At 45.5% G+C, this 22,272-nt stretch overlaps 2 protein-coding genes and 1 pseudogene across 2 annotated transcripts in view; 2 read left to right on the top strand and 1 right to left on the bottom strand.

The window, feature by feature from the left end:
• Positions 1–6,773, top strand: part of triob (trio Rho guanine nucleotide exchange factor b) — a 133,567-nt gene extending 126,794 nt beyond the window's left edge. Inside the window, exons 55-64 of the mRNA XM_056602816.1 lie at positions 158–414; positions 941–1,079; positions 1,188–1,215; positions 1,477–1,639; positions 2,033–2,154; positions 2,657–2,735; positions 3,031–3,231; positions 5,283–5,421; positions 5,580–5,766; positions 6,312–6,773. Coding sequence (XP_056458791.1) covers positions 158–414; positions 941–1,079; positions 1,188–1,215; positions 1,477–1,639; positions 2,033–2,154; positions 2,657–2,735; positions 3,031–3,231; positions 5,283–5,421; positions 5,580–5,766; positions 6,312–6,721 — 1,725 coding nt within the window. The 3' untranslated portion in view covers positions 6,722–6,773. The remainder of the gene's footprint in view (positions 1–157; positions 415–940; positions 1,080–1,187; positions 1,216–1,476; positions 1,640–2,032; positions 2,155–2,656; positions 2,736–3,030; positions 3,232–5,282; positions 5,422–5,579; positions 5,767–6,311) is intronic.
• Positions 6,774–10,183: 3,410 nt separating this feature from the next.
• On the top strand, positions 10,184–11,712 carry LOC130391382 (endonuclease/exonuclease/phosphatase family domain-containing protein 1-like; annotated as a pseudogene).
• Positions 11,713–14,728: 3,016 nt separating this feature from the next.
• Positions 14,729–19,705, bottom strand: LOC130392621 (C-C chemokine receptor type 5-like). Its single transcript, XM_056603185.1, has 2 exons — positions 19,216–19,705; positions 14,729–18,319 (listed from the first exon to the last, which is right to left on the bottom strand). Exons 1-2 carry the CDS (start codon positions 19,227–19,229, stop codon positions 17,245–17,247), a joined length of 1,089 nt encoding a protein of 362 aa, XP_056459160.1. The 5' UTR covers positions 19,230–19,705; the 3' UTR covers positions 14,729–17,244.
• Between the last annotated feature and the right edge of the window lie 2,567 nt (positions 19,706–22,272).

Here is a 22,272-nt window from a genome sequence, read left to right on the forward strand (position 1 = left end):
CTGGATCTAAAAAGTCATGTACACGTTTTCCCCCCTGCAGTGTGTGTGTGTGATATCATGTCTGTATTAGCATCACCCACGCAGTGTGTGTGTGTGTGTGTGTGTGTGTGTGTGTGTGTGTGTGATCTCATATCTGTACTCTCCCCCCCTCCTGCAGAGTGAAAGCAGCAGCAGCAGCAGCAGCACGGTGTCCACCATGCTGGTGACCCAGGACTACGGGGCCGTGAAGGAGGACGAGGTGAGCGTGCTGCAGGGCGAGGTGGTGCAGATGCTGGCCAGCAACCAGCAGAACATGTACCTGGTGTACCGGGCCGCCACGCAGCACTGCCCGGCCGCCGAGGGCTGGATCCCCGGCCACGTGCTGGGCCACACCTCGGCCTCCGTCACGCCCGACCTCCCGGAGGGCACCATCAAGTACGTGAGGGGTGGGGTCGTGGAGGCCGATTGGCCAACCGCGGGAATCACCGTGTGTCGTGGAACATTTCGTTTTTTACTTTTGTATACTGAGGAAAGATACTTAATATCGTCCAATGTACTAAATTACTAAACTAAAAATGTCTCAAAATATTCTAATAGGCGGCAAAAGTTAACAATAAATGACAACCTAGAATATTCATATTATTGTTTGAATAATGGAGACATTATAGTGTATAAGATTAGGCCCCTCCCACTTTGTAAGCGGGAGACTTTCAGAATTCAAAGAAGTCATCAACAGTGTTGGGTCCACGATTACTGGCTTATTTGCAACTGTGTGTTGCGACCTAACTGGAGTAAGTGGGTGGGGTTTTTGGAAGGTGGATAGCTTGATTCTTCAACATTTACATTTAGCAGACACTTTTAACCAAAGCCATCGGTTCATACATACATTCTCACATTAAAGGCAAAGTCGACCAAAAAAAATAACAATTTCCTGTCTCTGGGTATGTGTGTGTCTGTGCAGAAAATCATTATCATGGCACACAGCACTTCGTATCCGACGTAAATCTGAGAAGAGGGACAAGGAGGGCAGGAAGGAGACCAAGATGGAGAACGGCTTCCGCAAATCCCAGGACGGCCTGGCAAACAAAGTCTCTGTCAAGGTAGCGCCTCCCACACACTCACACGCTCAAACACAGAGTTGATTGCTTTTTTGACACAAGTCTTGTCCATAAACACTAATATTGTGCTCTATTCTGGGTTTCTTTCAGCTTCTAAACCCCAACTACATAAATAATGGTACGTACACCTAGTTTGAGGACTTTTTTTTACGTTGCCTTACAAAATGTTTCCTTTAGAAAGCTTGAATTTTGCCAACTGTAATTGCTTTAGTGATTTAATAATTTGTCTTGTTACTCCTTATTTATAATTCAAAATGTGCTTTTCATTTCTCTGGACCCAAAGAACTGTTCAATTTAAAACCCTTCTTGAAAAGACAAAAAAAAAGTATGAACTAAGATTTCACAATTCAATGTTGACCTTTGACCTCCCTCCCCCCAGCACCCCCTGAGTTCCTGGTGCCCGTGGCCGACGTGGCGTGCGACCGAGGGGACAACGTCACCCTGCGCTGCAAAGTGTGCGGCCGGCCTCGGGCCACCGTGTCCTGGCACGGCCCCGACAACAGCGCCCTCGGCAACAGCAGCCGCTTCAGCGTCAGCTACAGGTAGCTGATTAGTCCCGCTAATTAGTTACTCTTCTTTCATCATCTTTCATCATTAACGAGAAGAAACTCACTTCATATCTGAATGGGAATGTTAGTGCAGAGGTCTAATTCTCCCATATTTGTCCATTATTAATATTGAAAGCAATATTCTCCATTTTCTGAAATGGCTTGAAAATAATTACTAACTGACTTCTGTACAAATTTTTCTTTTTTTTTGGTGGAAATTAATTTAAAAGAGCTTCTATCTTTTTGAGTAGCCAAGCACTGGTGGATGGATTTCACTGTTGTATCACATGAAAACATTATTCATAAGAGAAGCACATGACTTTACACTGAAAAAGAGGCGGTGCCCCCACCCGCCATAAAGACTCCCTCCACCCCTGCCTCCTACAGCGAGACCGGGGAGGCGGTGCTGAACATCCTGGGCGCCTCGGTGGAGGATGTGGGCGTGTACACCTGCATCGCCACCAACGTCTCGGGCTCCGTCACCTCCTCCGCCAGCCTCAGGGTCTTAGGTAGGTGGATGGAGTGGGTAGAATAGGCCTTCATCACAGAGGTGTTATAGCAGGGGGGGGGGGGAACCTAAAAACAGGTGTAGCTCGTTAAGGTAATGAGGGGTCTGTCAGCATGCCAGGGGCCATGATTGACCTCATCATTTAATGCTGTAATGGTCGGTGAATGTTGAATGATAGTCTTGCTATGTGGCCAGTGGTGGATGCAATGATTTACTGGTGTGAGTGTGCTTTAATTCAGCAGACTGTGTCACTCCATCTTCTGTGTAATGCAACGTAATGAAAATGATCGCCAAAAGTTAAAGCTGTGACTTTTTCATTAAATGGCATAATGAGGATGAATTACTCATTATTAATAACTGTCTATAAACTTGTACTAGTCTAGTTCGGGCCTACCAGTTGAGGAGCCAGGCTTACCGGGTCTTAGAGGAAACAAACTGAGAGGCTATCCTGCTGCTTTGTATTGTAATAGTTCATAATGTGAGACCGAACTCTGCTCTCCCAGGGGCCTCTGACGACAGGAGTGAATTCGTCTGGAAGAGCAGCTTTGAGTCCTACTACACCGAGACCAGTGAGCTGGGAAGGTAACGTTCATATGCATATACTAGTGTGGACTGCATTGTGTCAAATGAAAAAAAAGAATAAGTACCTAATCGACTTTACACCCTCCGCCTCACACACACACACTCTGCTCGTAAGTCGGTTTGGCACACGTCACTTACACATACAAACGTCACAGCCCGCCTTCGGCTACGCAGCTACACAAACAACAGCTACACAGACTTACACACCTGGTGACCCAGGTTTGAACTCCTCCTTTACCCCATCTAACCACCATTCCCCCCCCAACCCCCCCCACCACCTTGTGTCGGCTCCCAGGGGCCGTTTCTCGGTGGCCAAGCGGTGCGAGCAGCGGGGGAGCAAGCGCTCGGTGGTGGCCAAGCACGTAAACAAGCGTCTGCTGCGGCGAGAGCAGGTGCTGCGGGAGGTTCGGCTGCTGCAATCGCTGGACCACCCCAACCTGGTGGGGCTGTTGGACACCTACCAGACGGCCACCAGCTACGTGCTCGTCCTGGAGATGTGAGACCCCCCCCCCCCCCCCCCCCCCCGTTCGCTTTGCTTTTGTTTTTCAATGTGTGCGTTTTGCGTTTCTTTTTTGTGTTTTCTTCTTTTGTGTCAAATGAACGAGATTGCCATACCTCCTTTTTCTTCTGTTTTATGTTTTTGAGTTGATCTCCCTTTCCTTTACGCTACCTATAAAGCACCAGTGAGTGCCATACAATCTGTTGTATTTTCTATTCCATTGACCTAGTTCTGACTATTTAGATCAATCGATTGTTAAGCTTTTTCAAAACATTTGTTTGAAAGACCAACATCTTTGACTGCGGTTAGAGTTAACTCCAACACCTTTTCGTGCACCAAATTGCAAGCATTGCCTTTTGTTGCACCTTTTTTTTTTAACACCAAAAGGGAAGTGAGCAAAAGCGCTGTTTGATCACGCGAGTACACAAGTTAGAGTGTTGTGAAGCATAGTGGAGGAGGAGGAGGAGGATGGGCTCTCTTGTGAATAACATTTCTTTCTTCTTTGCATTGACTTTGCATGGATTCCCGTCGCACCGTCCTTTGTGGAGTCAGCACACCTTAAAAAGGTGTGTTGACTCCACACTGTAAAAAATACAAAGTTGAGAAAACTCAAAATTGCAAGGCAACTTACTGCAATCAATTTTTGAGTTTTGAGCCCAACAAAAGATTTTGTGTTTTAAAAAGTTCCATCAACTAATATTATTTTGTTTATATAATTACATTTTCTTCTTTAGACAAACTTGAAAGTTAGAGCTATACAAACTAAGATTTTTACATTTTACAAAACTCAAAAAAGTAAGTCAGGGTTGTTAATTTAATATTTCAAATTAAGGTTAATAACATTTAAAATTGCATTTTCAAAGAGTACAAAACAAATTTTAATTTCACTGTATTAAAAGTAATAATTGGAAACTTCCATTTTACATCTCTGAATGCAAGTCAGCAATAGAACAAGCAACATGTAGCTAGTTCAGCAGCAGAGAATCGCTGTCTAAATGCAGCAAACCAAAGTGCAGAACAAGTTTGACATTATGGTAAAATACATTCAAACATATTGTGGCGAGCAGTGCGGGAAGGACGAGACGGGAGCCCAGGTTAAACGGTGACGCAACTCTCGTGCCTCATGCACCGCACATCCCTGAGAGCTGCCTTTATTTAACACACACCCACAAGTTCCACAACACACAGCGCACCGCACACCCAACCAACGGACATGCAAGTCTCGGTAACGGTGGCGGCAACACTACACACAATAAACAACACACAAACAATAAAGACCCCAAACCCGTTAACCCCACTTAACCTAACAGAAACAAATTGACAAAAGGCAATAAACCCCTTTTTCCCAACCGGCATCACGAATACCCAGACTCCCCGGGGGGTAGGAGTCGCCACAATATTTACCATCTTGTAAACATGTCATTGTGCAGTGCATAACAATTGTAACAACAGCAACAACATTGCTGACATATCTGAAGCGGCCGTGTCAAATACAAATACGCATAACCTGTAAAAGCACCTGTGCGGCTCTGTAGCGAAGACCCACGACGTGCAGGAATGTAGGTGAAACCCCTGAAAACCCAGAAATGCGCATGTGCACCGTAGTTGGCCCAGCCTCAGACAGAGTCTGAATTAAACCCGTGTGTCTTGCTAACAAAGATACCTCAGTGAGCCCGACTCTTGACCCAAAACTCAACATTGTTGGTTGGACTAAATTGCATTGCACAGTTGACATGAATACTTAATGTTTTGAAAGGGTGAAAACAGTCTTTTCCCCTCCGTGTTCCTTTGACGCGTTTCAGGAATATCTCCGTAAAGACGGATACATTTCAAAAATAATACAAATAAAAAATTCAACGCAACTCTTAACGTCGCCCAGCTGGGGGGGTGGGGGGGGGGTGATGTCATCGTTTGCGTTTCAGGCTAAATGTTGTTCATGCTACGTGCCATTCCCCTGCCTCCCGCTCCTGAAGCATAAGGTTGGAGGACTCTGTTCTCGTGTTAACGTGCGTGTCGTGGTGGTGGTGGTGGGGGTGGTGGTGCTTTAGGGCGGAGCAGGGCCGGCTGCTGGACTACATCGTGAGCTGGGGCAGCCTGACGGAGGAGAAGGTGGCCTTCTACCTGCGGGACGTCCTGGAGGCCCTGCACTACCTCCACAGCTGGAGGATAGCACACCTGGACGTCAAGGTACGGAGATCTCACACACACACACACACACACCTAGTCTTTCTCTATGATCTGTGGGATAAGTGTAAGCACATAAATAATATTCATGGGTATTGCTAATGCGCATGTATTCCCTTTCTCCTCCCCCACTACCCCCACCCTGTCCCTTCACCCCTCAGCCAGAGAACCTGCTGGTGGAGCACGTCTCCTCCCAGCCCACGGTGAAGCTCACGGACTTTGGCGACGCGGTCCAGCTGGAGCCGCCCTCCTCCTACGTCCACCCGCTCCTCGGCAGCCCGGAGTTCGCCGCTCCGGAGCTGGTACTGGGTCAGCCCGCCTCCGTCATGGCCGACATGTGGAGCTTGGGTACGTCGGAGCAGAGCTGAGACACCGGGGGGGGGGGGGGGGGGGGGGGGAAGGGAACGTGAATGTGACAATGTCATGTGCTACACTTTCACTGGAATCCTCCAAACACACGTCGGTTTCCTTAAGGGGGTGTGTGGTGATGGCTGGTTGAACCTGTGCACACTGATGGCTCAGAGTACAACAGGTGTGCAGCCTCGCCCAGCCCAGTCCGATCGGTCCAACTCGGGCCAGGTGAGGCTGCTTCGGCCAGCCGTCAGCCTCACTGGAGCTAGGAATAACCTGAGTACAGAGACGACACACAGATTAGTTACTACCACGTTGCTTTGCTTCATTTATTTCGGTCCTTGGTTAATAATTATAGAACATCTGTATTTATATCGTGTTTTTCTAAATAGTCAGACACTCGTGCGTTTACGTCATAGAGACATCAAATATTAGCTAAAAATTGTATCAACAGAGAATCAGATTAAAGCACGTAGCGATTAAATGGTGCTCCGTTTTTTTACGGCATCGTGGCTAACGGCGTGATTGACGGCGTTCCCCAGGAGTGGTGACCTACGTGGTGCTGAGCGGGGCGTCGCCCTTCCTGGACGACAGCGTGGAGGAGACGTGTCTGAACGCGTGCCGGCTGGACTTCAGCTTCCCACACGACTACTTCCAGGGCGTGAGCGCCGCCGCCCGCGACTTCGTGTGCGCGCTGCTCCGGAGCGAGCCGGACGCCAGGCCCGGCGCCGCCGCCTGCCTGCGGACACCGTGGCTACAGCCCCGCGGCGGCCCGCGTGCTGGAGGACCCCCGACCCCGGCGCCCCACGCCGCCCCCCCCCCGGTGGGGGACGTCCACCTGGACACCTCCCGCCTCATCTCCTTCATCGAGCGCCGGAAGCACCAGACGGACGTGCGGCCCGTCGCCGCCACGCAGCACTTCCTCCACAGCCGCCTCCTCGACCACGCCTGATTGGCCGCGGCCCGGTTGTGACCGCACGACACCCCCCCCCCCCCCCCCCCGGGAGGAGGTCAGGTGGGGTCGAGTGGCCCGAGGGGGTCGGTGCTGCAGCTGCTGAAGAAACGTCGGCCCCCCCTGCCCATAAATCGAACGCATCTCGGATACGAGGTGATGTCCCCGCCCCCTCCACCCCGACACACACACACACACGCCGACACACACACAAACACGCCTCCTCACTCGGCCATGAAATGTCCTGCTGCTGCTGCTGTCTGACTGACTGACCTCTGCTGAAATTCCCCTCCCCCCGATCCAACCCCCCCCCCCCCTCTTTCTTTATCATCTCAACCTACTTCTACGTGGTCATCTGTGGCCCTCGTCCCGGACACTCCATTGGCATATGGACGTATGCCCGCACAACAATGAGAGGAACTGTTTGAAGTTTTTCCCGTTTCAAACATAAGACATTAGCAGGGAGAGAAGTGAGCTTTCTCAAAAGAGCCAGCGTGTGCTAGTCTTTGGTTGTCAGACGGTGTTGAAATATATAAATAAGTGAAGAGGAAAGAACAATACTGTATAGGTGGGAAAAGGGGGAAAAAAACGAATTCAGGTCGGTTTTGGTTGAACACGAGAATATATGTTTGTCATTTGTATCGAGAGAGAGAACTTTTTTTGTAAAACAATACATGTACAGTGTTGGACGAAAAACTGAATTATCTTTAAAGACACCACTTTTGAAAAGCAGTGTTTCCAGGCAAGGTGGAACAAATCAATAATAGATAGAAGCGAGTTGCATGGACAAAGCGGTTCCCTTCCATAGGGTCCAAGTTTAAGATAAAGACCAAAACCCTGTTTAGTTTTAGTTTTCCCGAAGATATGCTGTCGTTTCATTCAATGCAATAGTTTGCTTACGGTTGGCCCCCCCCCCCCCCCCGTTTCAGTTTAAACTATTTTATCGTTAAGTGACACACTTACACTAAGTGACTACATGAACGGGAGAAGGAGCAGAAGAAGAAAACATGTTTTTTTTGGAAAGAAATCGAATCATATTTCTTAGTGCATCCGCCTTATTTTGTAAATAATATGTTCCTGCCTTCCATATTCATTTTGAAGAATTTGTCACCAAACCGACGCAAACACAGCGTTTCATGCGTGAGTCTGATCCGTTGAAGAAGAATGGAGTCATTGGAGCAATAAGAAAAAAAAAGTTGAAATAAGGCTCCCTCATTCTCTGCGGTGGCCGGACACTGACGATGAGCCGAAAGCGCTAATAGAACTGCACTCGTATTTTGTGTTGGTTACCACGTGCAATGTTGCAGCTTTAACCTTTATGCAACTATTTATGAAGACTTGTTTTGTAGCTGTATTCTTTGGGAAAAAAAAGGCATGTACGTATCTAGTACTGCGATACTGTAGATGTCTGTATTGTGTTAAGTCTTATGTATTAAGTTCAGTATTACATCTTGCAACCCTTACAAACAGAGGGTGTTTAAGAGATAATGTATAAGAAAAATGTGTATCTATATTATATATGCACTTATGCTTTCAAGAGTTTGTCATTGCGCCAATGTGTTTTTTATTCTTTTCTGTTACGAAACCAAAGTTGAGTATTCTTTACCCTTTTTTTTCCTGCTAAAATGTGTTATGATTTATCTTATTAAATTATAGAAGACCACTCAGACCGTAGAGGTATATGGGTTTACATTGGTTCAGTTTGGTTGTATTTATTCTGGATGTCCCAAGGAGTGTTTGTGGTGGCTATTACTTTTACGTTCTTTGAAGCTGTGCACAAAATTCTTCTTCCGTGATTTTCGATTGCTTTGTGTAGATGGATACCAATGTGTGTTTCAGTGTTTTTGTTCTGCACCCCCCCCCCCCTCCCCCTCACGGCCATCAGACTTGGTAAACAACCTTCACCAAGCGATGTTTGTCTTTTGAATAACTGGGATTCACACTGCTCTGTAGCCTCAGAGTGACCCCAGAGACTTCCAATCACCTCCCCTCTCTTGTCAGGGCAGTATCCTAAGCCCGCCCCCAAACACCAGAACCTCCCGCCTCCAAAAAAGAAAATCAAAACATCGGGTTATCTCGCATTTTGCACTCATTTTCAGTTGAAACACATTGAAGTCCTTGAGAACTGGTATCTTTATTTTTATTGGCTAGTCGTTTTTTTTTTTTTATTGGTATGTGTGCCAGTCCAGTGAGCTCTTCAAAAAATCACTTTGTGTTCTGGGCTCATCTTCAAAGATTGATGACGTCGTGGACCACTTCAGTCAGTCCAACGTTTATTCGTGTTCTTTGTCTGTTAATATCCGTGTATAGCTTCAAGACCTTCGCGTCTTGTCCTTTTTGATTTTATTTATTGACGTTGATCTGGGTGTTTCCCAAAAGTATGAAAACAGTGAGATTGTTGGGTGTCCATAACTAAGCTCGGTCCTGGAGCGTGCTCTGGAGGCCCGGACTGAGACGCCTTTGGAAAGCCCCGTTTGTTAGTCGTTATGTAAAGATGTACAGAGAGGAGAAGGAGCAGGCTCGTGTTCAGGATGTGAACCTCATAACTTTTGACATATTTGATACATTATAGTACAAGACTGCAGCAATGTCATATTTGAATGTCTTTTTTTTTTCTTTTTTTTGCATGTATATTTCTTTGTACAGAAAAGGCATAATGTGTTTACACATTATTCTGTTGTAAATATATTTTTGTCCTCTGGTTACTTTGCCATTAAACGTACATGGAACATGAGTTGACTACTAGCGTGTTTCAGCGCAAAATTTCGCAGTAAACACCACTTACTTCCCCAAAGTGTCGTTCTGAAATACTTTAGATATCCTGCCTTGTGTGCAGATACTCCTACCATTATGTTAACATCAACCGATCAACGTGTGAATTTCTTTGTTTCAATCTTTCTCTTTTGAGTCCTGTTCATTTGTCTCTGTGACATCATAGTGCAACGAATATTTAAACTGCCATGTAAGTGCCGGATGAATGTATTGTTACGCTGTGATACTTTTTGACATATTTGTAGGTCTCTTTTATCATCAGATAAATATTCTGGCTCCATTTCCATCTAACATTTCGACATCCTCCAATAACCTTGAGCATCAACATACGCACACAATGTGTGTGGGTTTAAAGTGTTTAGGTGTTGTACGTCAGAGAGAACAGGAACAGGAACGAAATAGTCACCATGACATCTTTAAAACCATACCGTTCTTGATAAGAGGTGGTAGGCAGGATGTCGATTCAAATGAAATTATCACCAACGAGATTCCCATCACAGGCATTTAACAATTACATAGAAAAGAGTGTCATGTGGTCTTTCCGGCGAAAAACCTTTATCTGACTGAAACAACTGACTTGTTTTGAGAAGGTAAAACACTGAGACAATAGCTGCTTGGCCAACAGAGTGGGTTGGCCAAGTTTACCTGCTAAAGCTAAACCTAGCATATTTTTGTCAGTAAGCACCCACTGCAGCCTCCAAATAATATTATTTTACAAAATCGTTTGATGTTTTACAGTGTTTTAGAACTTTTGAGGATGGCACAAAAACAACAGGAATTGTCCTTGCGGGTCACTATGGGGTCACACAACCCAACGTTTTAAAATAAAAGCTCTCAAAACCAATAGACATCCATACAAAAGTGCACAAAAAGGACAGACAATAAATTATTAATCCAAACGAAATTAAAGGCATACAAGGATTCTTGAGGAAATGACGAGGAAGTGACGTAGGAATTGGTAGACGGACGTTCTAATCATCATAGACTACATAGGCAACATAACAATGGATAACAGTTTCGGACCACATCCGTACAATTTTGAGCCAGCTAGCCGTGAGGGAGAACAGCAACCACCTAAAAGGGGGAGACACCATGGCAATATGAGGGAGATAGAGTTGTGGTGTCAGGAGAATTATGGTGAACCAGGAGCGGCTGAACATCAACACGGCCACGGAGGAAGAGCTCATGACCCTGCCCGGGGTCAACCGCCCCGTGGCGCGGAGCATCGTGGAGTACCGGGACTGCATCGGGGGCTTCAAGAAGGTGGAGGACCTAGCGCTGGTGAGTGGGATAGGCGCCACCAAACTGGAGATTATTAAAGTGGAGATCTGCGTGTCGAGTAGGACCAGTTCGTCGCAGCACTCCCCGTCCTCCCTGCGGAGAGACCCGGAGCATATGTCCTCCTGCAGCGGCATGAACATCAACACCGCCACGGCGCCACCCCGCCATAGCTCATGAGCATCCGCGGCATCACGGAGAAAATCGCCCGGAACATTGTCGCCTATCGGACCCAACACGGTCCGTTCAAGTGCATCGAGGACCTGGTTCGGGTCGATCACATAAACTGCTCCCTACTGGACAAGATCCGTTTCCAGGTGTTTGTGGAGCGCTCAAGAACTCCGTCCACCAATACCAACGGCGGGCTGACCTACACGGGTCGGTCCCATCCGAGCCCAACCTCGTTCAGCCTCCGGAGCGACGACCTAGACCCCCCGCCGGGAGGACCCACGCAGATGGTGTCCCTGCGGCCCCGCGTGGCACCGGGCCCGCGGGACGGCCGGGCCGTGGTGCGCCTGGCCACCTGGGACCTTCAGCGCTGCTCCAGTGAAAAGGCCAACAACCCTGGCGTCAAAGAGGTCGTGTGTATGCCCCTACTGGAGAACGAGTGAGTACAACTAACGTGAGGGTTTGCAGGCTCGAAAGCCTGCTCCATCCTTTCTCCGATCGGGGAAACTGTGAAATCGGAGATGGTCAGACAGGAGGTCGGAGTTGGAACAACCCCCACAGATACAAAACCTCATCTCGTCGATTAGAAAAACCCAAAGACCACAGGGGGGGGGAATACAAGACCCCTCACCGCGGTAACTACGCATAGAGCTGAGGCAGCAACAGCGACCGCGTCTACCAATTCCTACGTAATATGACGCGTTTGACGTATCACATAAAAAAACAACGGTTTTTGAAGCCTTGCTCAAAATAGAGTGGCGAAGTCACGCCCCTTCCGGTAGGGCTCATGGGACCTATGAAATCGAAAAATATGAATGGGTGTCAATGGAGAGAAAATAATTATTTTCTGGTCCCAGTCTTTATATGGCCTGGATTACACATATGTTGTTTGTGGATATAAATGATAATTTTTCATGCAAAGAAAACTAAAAATGTTGGCGAAGAAGTTTGATAATTTTAGGTTTTATGTGAGGCCGCTTTGTGAACTACAGCCCTTCGCTGCTCTCGACGCATATGATATGCGCCACCACACCCGCCCTTGGAACTCGGCACAGAGATGGCGATCTCTCTGCCCCACTTCACCGCTTTTTCCAAGGGGAGGATAAAAGCATCGATAGAGGTGAAAACCATTATAAATCGGGGCACGTGCAGAGTTTCAGTTATGAAACTCTGCACGGGGGAGATTGCACGGGGGAGATTGTCGGTCTTCTCCACGCCAGTCGCAGGGAGCGTGACGTCACATACGAGCCGTGTAGTCTTTCTCGTTGTGTTTTCTCTACAGCCTTTATCTGAACAATTGCACAATAAACGGTCGAACTCTTTACATGAAAAATTATCCTTTAAATCCACAAACAACATATGTGTAATCCAGGGCATATAAAGACCGGGACCAGAAAATAATTATTTTCTCTCCATTGACACCCATTCATATTTTTCGATCTCATAGGTCCCATGAGCCCTACCGGAAGGGGCGTGACTTCGCCACTCTATAGTCACTTTAAAACTAGATTTTTTTGCCGATATACTTTTTTAAATTGTTAAAATCCTGCATTTTAATTTCAAAGAGCAATTTTCAGAGAATGTTATGTATAAATATTTTTAAAAACATTAACTTCCAATACGCACTTTAAGGGGCGTTGTCCGGCCCCGACGCGCAGCGGAAGCATAAAGGCGGCTGCATGCTTCAGCGTTGGTGTTACGTTGTTGCGCAAAATTTACTCAAAGCAATTCATGCTCCCTTTTAGGTTGCGCGTGTTGCGCGTGTTGCCAAGCAATTTACCGCCAGAACAGTAGGTGGAGTAAAGTTTTTCGTTGAAGACGACCTCGAGAATGACGTCTTTGTCTGTGGGAGTCGTTGGTTTGTTTATGTGCCAGATCGTGTTCTCCCCATACACAGTGAATGATGGCAACAGACAGAGGAACAGGGGTGATGAAGTTGTTGATCATTGGGGTTGTATAAATGTGCATATCTCTCTACATTTTAAAACGACATAATGTGTTGGCAGCAAAGTTAACTTCACTTCACGTTGATGCTTATGAGCCTGCCGGGTTCCATTCTATCAAACCACCCACCCTCCTTCCTCCTACGGCAGCGTTTCTCAAATTGAACCATGAAAAGGAGATTTTCCTGGTATTGGTCGAAGACTACCTAAGTGAAGCCTATATGGTGTATTTGTGTGTGGGCGTCGTCGTCGGCTGTTTATAAACCGCCTCCCAGTCATGTTCTACACATTCAGTGAACTCCAGATAGATAGATACTCCAGACAGGAAGTAGTAACCAGACCAGCAGACCAATCACAGCCTTGCAGGCTGCGCGGCTCGCGTAAAAGCTTACGTAAAAAATGACGCAAGTCTAGAAAAATCGCCCGACGCACGCAAGACGTGAGAAGTCGCGCAAGGGGTGCGCAAGGGCGCGCAAGGGCCTCTTGCGCTTGCGCTTACGCTTACGTAACTGAGCATAAATCGGCCTTAAGGCGGAATTGGGGGTGGCTGCGCAGGTATGTGAAATACTTCCTTTTGAAACATTTGTATTTTATTACAACTAGCGATATAAATACAAAACAAACACACTCCACAGACTATATCATGTCCATATCATAATCTGCGGAATAAGGGGGAATCCGATCTTTGAACCTGTTTTAGCCTGCCAAGTAGGCTACAAGAAAAACGGGTCAAACTACGAGAAAACGTAACATGACGCAGCAGATCTTCCGGGAGCATTAAAAGCTAATGCAATCAAAAACGAGGAATCTGACAAATAGTCTAGGTTCTGAGAAAGTTTTGTATGCGCTTCATTTAGCGGAGAATATCTCAACTGTTATAGACTAATATGACCCCAGTGAATAACATGGGATGTGTGACAAAATCTCTATCCCGGACGAAAGACCTGAAAATGACCACAACAGGTGACACTAGTATCACACTACGTGGTGGATGGGACTTATTTTTTCCTTTATAGATATTCTCATGTTTTTGATGAATCTTCATATTAAGAGAAATACTTTTTGTATTACACTTTGTCTAAAAAATGTAAAAAAAATATGCAAATGAGGCAATATCTCGTTCAATATGCGTAGCCTACATATATATCCTAGAGGTCCTGGATACGATTTGTATGCACTTCATTTAGCGAACTGTTATAGACTAATATGACCCCAGTGAACAACGTGGGATGTGTGAAAAAATCTCTATCCAGGGCGAAAGTCCTGAAATTGACCACAATAGGTGACACTAGTATCACACAAGGGAATGGGACTTTTTTTTCCTTTATAGATATCTTCATACATTTCTACCAGATTAATCTTCATACTAACAGAAATACTAAAAGCGCGAGGCGCACGGAGCGTTTAACCGCCCCGGGCAGCTTTTTAAAAGGCGCGCTGCTTGCGCGTCCTGCCATAGAGAATGCATTGCAGACAGGCGCTCCGCCTTTTAAAACGCTTTTGGTGGACACGGGCCCTTAGGCGGAATTGGGGGTGGCTGCGCAGGTATGTGAAATACTTCCTTTTGAAACATTTGTATTTTTTAGACAAAGTGTAATACAAAAAGTATTTCTGTTAGTATGAAGATTAATCTGGTAGAAATGTATGAAGATATCTATAAAGGAAAAAAAATCCCATTCCCTTGTGTAATACTAGTGTCACCTATTGTGGTCAATTTCAGGACTTTCACCCTGGATATAGATATTTTCACACATCCCACGTTGTTCACTGGGGTCATATTAGTCTTTAACAGTTGAGATAATCTGTTAAAGACAAGATACTCTGTATCTCTATTGCATCAGCTGGAAGGAGATAATCATTTTTATCAGCACAAGATAAGATATTGGCCGTTGTGCATCCTACTAGACTGACAGCTTAGAATGGGCACTACTATGAAAATGAGTGGATAAAAAATGATGAAGCAAAACATAGCAAATCGTTTTTTATAACCTTTTGGCTTTCTGCACAATTTTCAAAACACAACAATTCAACTGTTTAAGAAGACATTGGCTAGATGTCTTTCTATCGAAGATTAAAGTCATAGAAGATTTGAGGTCCCTCATGAATTAAATGAGCTATAAGCCCTGGAAATTATTGAGAAAAGGAAACAAAAAGCAAGTTGACCATTTTAAATGGAAAAGGGAAGCAATTTTGAAGAACTGAAAAATGCGATAGAAATCCTCCTTTTCTTTTTTTTCTTTCTTTTTTAGGATTTTGTCTTGAACAGAGCCATCAGCATATCCGACCACCCAGCAGCGCTCCACTAGAGCACCATTCCAGGAGAGAGTTGTTGTTCTCGCAAGAGTAGCCCTTGACAGGTGGCTTGTCGGGCATTTTGGAGAGGAAGTCCTTATTGAGCTCGATTTTGAAGTCTTCGAGGTCCTTCCCCGAGGATACATTGGCTGGGATGAGGTTCCACAGCATGGGCCCGAGTACTGCGAAAGATGTATCGTACATCGTCTAGTGTTTCGCCTTGCCCGATTTCGAGAGTTTTGGGAGCTTTGCGGTGATCCCGTTGCGTTTAGAGCTTGGAAACTCGATCCCCATGTTGTTAGGATGGTGTCCATTGAGAATATTCCACATAGTCATGATGACATAGCGCTCCCTTTGCCTTTGGAGTGACATGAGTTTCAGGCTTTTGAGTCTCTCCCAGTAATTCATGTCTTGGCATTGTGCAAGTCTAGCAGTGAAGGTTCGTTGAAGGGCCTCGATCTTCTGGGTATGACCAACCTTTGACGGGAGCCACAATGGGCAGCAGTACTCAACTGCGCTCCTGACCATGCTCTTGTAGAGTGTCATCATTGTGGTTGTATCTCTGCATTTGAATACATTAAACACCCAGGCAGACATTCTTTTAGCCTTCTTTATCATGGCATTGATCTGTATTTCCCACCAAGTCAATTATTAAAGGTTGTATGAGCAATTCTAAGCTGAAACATAAATTATCTCATTCATCTGAGCAAAAATGATAGTTACATGCAACTGGATGATTAAAATACGAAAAATAAGTAAATGATAAAACACATGTTAAAACAGTTAGATGTCAGGAAAGCAAATGTGAATAGCATAATGTTAAAGGGGACATATTATTAAAACAGCACTTTTCCTGGGATTTGGGGTGTTGTTGTGGGCAGATGGTGCTCTCACACGCATACAAACTTTGAAATAAGTCTGTGCATGATTTTTTGAGTGAGATACGCATTTCTGGAAGCAGCCCGCCTCCAGCTACCAAACGAGCAAGTCAGTTTCGGCGCCCCCTCCTACGTAGGAAGGGGGCACATTTGAATATTACCTCCCACTTCCCCACTCCCCTCCAATCAGAGCATCGCTAATATTTTGTGGACCTGCGGACGAGCAGCTCCGGCGGGGGGAACTCGGCGCTAGCCCTGCAGCTAAGCTCCGGGAGTACAATCCCTTTCTCTGGCACCGAGCTCAACCCGCAGGAGCTGCCGCCGAAGGGAAGTCGGGTGGAGGAGACATGGAGTAGAAAGGGATTGTACTCCCGGAGCTGAGATGCCTGACTGCCGCCGAGCTACCCCAGCCGGAGCTGCTCGTCCGCCGGAGCTGCTAGTCCGCTGGAGCTGCCACCTAGCTTCGGCGCCAGTTCAGCTCCCGGAGTACACTGCTGGACTGCGGCCGGACGGCTACGACGGCGGCCGGCAGCTCCGGCGCGGGGAGCTGGGAGGCAGTCCGTCAGCTCAGTTCCCGGAGTACAATCCTTTTCTTCGCCATGTCGCGGTTCATGGAGAGTCAAAGCCAAAGTTCCTACCCCCAATTCTTATATCCCCCACTACGAGTCTTTACTTGTGGAAGTACTAGAGACCTCAGACACAGTCTTTATTATTCATAATATCATCCGAGGCGCACATAGCTTTGGGCCGTGATGTTAGATTATAAAAATACCCGTATATAATATTATTATTATGTTATATTATATTAAATAGATATACAGCTCCAGTTGTCAGCAAACGGCAACAATCCCTTCTCCATGCTGTGGTTCAGTCTGACAGCTAATTGGGCAGCAGCTCTTTTGCATCAACGCTACAGACACCAGAAATATTTTTTTTCCTAAAAGCTATTTACAGCAAACAGCTTCAAAAATATGTTTCTGGAACTCAAATACTATGTTTACTTGTTGTGAAAACACTGTAATATGTCTCCTTTAAATGTGTAATCAAACAGGGAACTCTGCAACCTTGATTTCCTCAGGACCGTTCCACAGGGAAGAAGCCCTGACAGCAAATGCTCCATCCCCCTTTGTTTTGAGTGTAGTCCTTGGCATTGAAAACTGTTGGACAACACACAACTATTGGCTCATTATGGCTAGTTCTCTGAAGACATGAAGCCCCTGAGCCTTTGAATACATGGGGATCTGCCTATCAGCTTGAGCAGCTGCGTCCTGAACCTTTTCCCGACAAACACATAGAGCATGGGGTTGATGCAGCTGTGGCCGTATGCGATCACCTCCGTCACCTGCAACACCATCCGTATGTGACGGCTGCTGTTGCACGATGAGTAGCTGCCCATCAGCTCTAAGGCATGGAAGAAGCACGTGACGTTGAAGGGCAGCCAGCAGCAAAAGAACACAGACACCACCAACGCGATCATACGAATTGTCTGCTTCCTAGACTTCTGGCTGGACAGGAGCGTCCGCACGATCTGGCTGTAGCAGAAGGTCATGAAGACCAACGGAATTGCCAAGCCCAGGATGTTCATTTTTAACAGGCCGAAAACCATCCACCAGTTGCTGCTATCGTCTTCGGAGGTATGTTCAAATGAAGGGGCACAGAACACTGTGTTGTTATACCGCTGTGCTCGTAGAAAGCCCACCTCCGGGAACGAGGCCAGCAGCCCAGCCACCCATGTCACCACGGCTGCCAATACTCCAAAGGACCTTGTGCGCATCTTTCTGGCAAAAACGGCGTGCACTATCATAAGGTATCTGTCGACGCTCATGAGGGTGATGAAAAAGATGCCAGAGTAGTAACCAACATGGTAGGTTCCCAACACCACCTTGCACGTGGCGTCCCCAAAGATCCAGTTGTCTCTGGCTTGGTGGGCCAGGAAGGGAAGGGAACTGAGTAGCAGAAGGTCGGCGAGGGCCAGGTTGAGAAGGCAGACGTCGGTCATGCTGCGGAGCCGCATGCCAGCCACGATCACCCACACCACCAGGACGTTTCCTGAGAGGCCCAGGATGAACAGGAGAGAGTACAGAGCCGGTAGATAGATGGTTGCGGGCCGCCCGTAGTCGCACGTTACTATTTCTTCCAGAAAGTCGTTGTAGTCATAGTAATAAGGGGAGGGTTCAACTGTACCGACATATTCAGTAGTCCAGTTCAATCTGTCAACTGAATCAGTGAATATCTCAGTTGTATTCCTGACGGAGAAATCATAGGTCCTGAGGGAGACACAAAGGAGTTTTAGAGTGGAGAGTAGGTCTGAGTTACTGTTTATTCATCGACAAAACTATCAGTTTTACCATATCCTAAACGAGTAGCCACCCAGGTGGTTAGTCGATAAAGTCACAAATGCCCATAACAGATATATATATATATACATATATATATATATATACATATATATATATATATATATATATATATATATATAGATAGATAGATAGATAGATAGATAGATAGATAGATAGATAGATAGATAGATGGATGGATGGATATATATATATATAATATATATAGATGGATAGATAGATGGATAAATTGGTGATATTGAATCTTCAACGTTTTGAATGTGCGCTAATAATCGAATAAATAATAAATAATTAGCACGTGTAAGAGCGGCACATCCCATTTGGAAGATGGGGGGTGCTGATGAATGGGGGTGTTTGGCTTCTAGAAGGAAGCCAAACCAGTAATTTCCTGTGCTGTTGCATTTCCTGTGTTATGTTTTGCTCACTGTTTGTTTCATAACCCTTCTTTGTATGGGCAGTGGCACTCTCCAATTCAATTATTAGCAGAGCGCATCTCGGCTTTTAGCCTATAGCTTACACAATACCATGCAGAAATGCATTTTCCCTGTTCCTCTAATGGTTCCTAATTTGTTCTACACTGAAACGCAGTTTCAGTAGTGTAACATGTTTATTCTATATGCGTACATACATTTGCATACCCTGTAACTATAAATATATAGAGATTTACAGATATAGATGTATATTGATCGATATTTAAAAGGCCATAGCATTTAATGTGAAATACAGAAAACATTTATGATATGATGGACATAATCAGTTATCATGATTAGTTTTCAACTAAAATATACATTTTAATTAAATGTGACCTGTTTGTATTCATCCTCCGATGTCCAATGTTGAAAGGATAAAGTCCAATCCAAATATGACCTCTAGCCAGTGTGCTAGGGGAGCTCAGACTGAAGCTACATGCATTGTTTCCCTCTGTCAAACTTCATTCGTTCTGAAATATTTACTGGTGTGTGTGTGTGTGTGTGTGTGTGTGTGTGTGTGTGTGTGTGTGTGTGTGTGTGTGTGTGTGTGTGTGTGTGTGTGTGTGTGTGTGTGTGTGTGTGTGTGTGTGTGTGTGTGTGTTTCGGTAGGTGTAGACAAGAGAAAGGGAGATACTTCCTATTATGAAGACAAGTCTCTTCCTTAAAATGTTCCATTTGCTCTCTTAAAGGTCCCATGACATGCTATTTTATGTATTCTTTAATTACAGCCACTCCGAGCTAGTCGCACATTGAGCTTCCCCCAAATGCGCTGTTTTGGTGTCTGTAGCTATAATGCAAATGAGGAGGAGCGAGGCGGGTCAAGGAGGAGGGTGGGGGTGTGGCCCTTAGCAGCTTGCAGCCACGGTACCATGCGCTCTGTCTACAGTGGAGGTATCGCAATGGCGAGGCGCACACAGCTTTAAGCCGTGTTCTGTAAATATAACACACGGGAGTTCTGGAGCTCTATATCTAAATATTATCATATAGCCTACATAGATATCTATATCATATAATATATATTATCACGGCCAAAAGCTGTGTGCGCCTCCAGATGATATTGTGAATCACGTCGAGAGTACGACGTGTTATGCGCCATAACACCAAAAGCAGAACGGTTATCCAAATAACAAGGAAGTGTACAACACTTGCGTTACAGTCCTGGAGCTCTATATCTAAATAATATCATATAATACATAGATATCTATATCATATAATACATATTATCACGGCCAAAAGCTGTGTGCGCCTCCAGATGATATTGTGAATCACAAACGATTTTGTTGGGTTCTGCGACGTCGCTGGTTCTTCCACTTTCACATCAATCTGAAGTAGACTGAACCGCGCGCTGCCTGCTGCCGGCTGCCCGCTGCCAGGCGCGGCGGTGGTGCTTCGCGGCGATGGTGGTTCCCGATCTAATCAGAAACCTCTGATGTGTGTGCCTCTGCGAAGCCATACCTTAACATATACATACACAGTACTAAAACACATACACATATACACACACCCACTGTTACTCACAAATGCTCACACGTACACCAACTTCTACTACTTACACACACACGTCCAGTGCACGCCCACAACAGGCTCTTCATGTGGCTCTGTCTCCTCTACCTTACTGATGGAGGAGATTGGGTTATCTATGGGCCCCGGGAGCCAATCTGATGGTGTGACAAGAACTGGAAAGTTGTTCACACACACACACACACACACACACACACACACACACACACACACACACACACACACACACACACACCTGGGTGACTGGAATGCCACTGTTGGCTGTGGGGGTGGAGGTTGGGCTGGGAGATGGAGAATTTAAGAGATTGAGGAGGTTAACGATGGAGAACTCTAGAGAAGAGAAAGATAGAGATGGAGAAGCCATTCATTCTATGATTCAAAAATGCTTGTGTATGCAAGCCTTCACAACCACACGTGACTGCATTTGACACCATACCCACTAATTGCAGGTATTTGAACACCTGCCCGAGAGTGCTATCTCTTACAGATGAAATGCAGAGTCTTTGTTCTTGCAGGTTGACCTGTTGGCTTGTAAAGAATGTCGGCTAGATTTTACGACCGACTAGACCTGTTGATGGGTGACCCACGTGCCCACCGTCACATGGACTATTGGCGCGGCAAAGGTATTCTACAAATGCAAACAAATTGGCCTCATAATCAGAGCAGACAGGCTCTCCTCTGTAGGATAGGAATTTTCAGGTGCAGTTACTTGGGTTTCATATGTGGCTACTTTGTACTGTTATGTTTTGACTTTGATGAATAGTGCATATCAGGTGTTGGTTTATTGATTTATCATTTTTTTTATTTTTATTAGTATCATTTTGATGCAGCAATCCACTGAGAAAAAAATAGGACGCAATCATAAGACGCAACAATATGAGCCCCCTCATGTCACATTGTGTGGCAAAATTTTGAAAAACACCTAGGCCTATATACACATACCTATATATACCTATTTCCAAACCTCTGCTGAGATGAACAATTTAAATAAAGCACCACACTTTTGATTCAAATGTTTTGGGCAGCGTTGACGCCAGTGGTCTCCAGTGGTCATGTTTAAGATTCCCCAAAATCATAACAGCATTCCTGTCATCATGTGCTGTCCTGTTACCGTGGGCACAGTCGCTACTGATGACGCTGACGATAGCAGAATGGAGTGATGCTATCGACTATCGCTATCTGTTATAGTGAAGCAGAGACACAAACGTCAATACAATGGCGTTGTGTCTTTGTTTCTACTGTATGTGGTTTATAGTTTTCTGCCATAATTCAAACCTGAAAAAAAAAGTTTCAAAGGCTTTTAAGTCTGGGTTTGAAAACTGAACACCTTGTAAAAAAGGTTTTGCGACGCTGAAAAAAGAGATTATAACCTGAAAAAAATTCTAACAAAAATCAAACATGTGTAAACATGATTTTGTGTTGTATTTTATCTTCTTCATCATTTTCACCAACACATTTTCAAAGTATTTTTTCTTTCACAAACATGTTTTTAAAGTTCAAACAATTTCACCAGCGCATTTGCAGAGTTTCAAATCTGGCAATGTTCTAACAGTGTATTTCATTTTTTCCCAGTTTTGAAACCTTGTAAATGGGATTCTGCAAACAGGTGTTCATACATTGAGAAATAAGTTTTGAAAGGTTGAATATTTATTTTTAAAAACTTGTAAAGGTGTACGTTTACGCCATTGCAATGTATTTGTAGAAAAAAAAAACTTTCCTGGGGTGGGACCATTTAGCTCTAAACCTATTGGTTGCTCTCGGCTGACGTACATTCCAATCACATTCTTGTCATCGGCAGAGCAATGTCAATCACGCACAGCCCGGTGAACGGCACATGTGATTGGAATGTACGTCAGCCGAGAGCAACCAATA

Source organism: Gadus chalcogrammus, chromosome 11, assembly GCF_026213295.1.
Source record: "Gadus chalcogrammus isolate NIFS_2021 chromosome 11, NIFS_Gcha_1.0, whole genome shotgun sequence".
NCBI lineage: Eukaryota > Metazoa > Chordata > Actinopteri > Gadiformes > Gadidae > Gadus > Gadus chalcogrammus.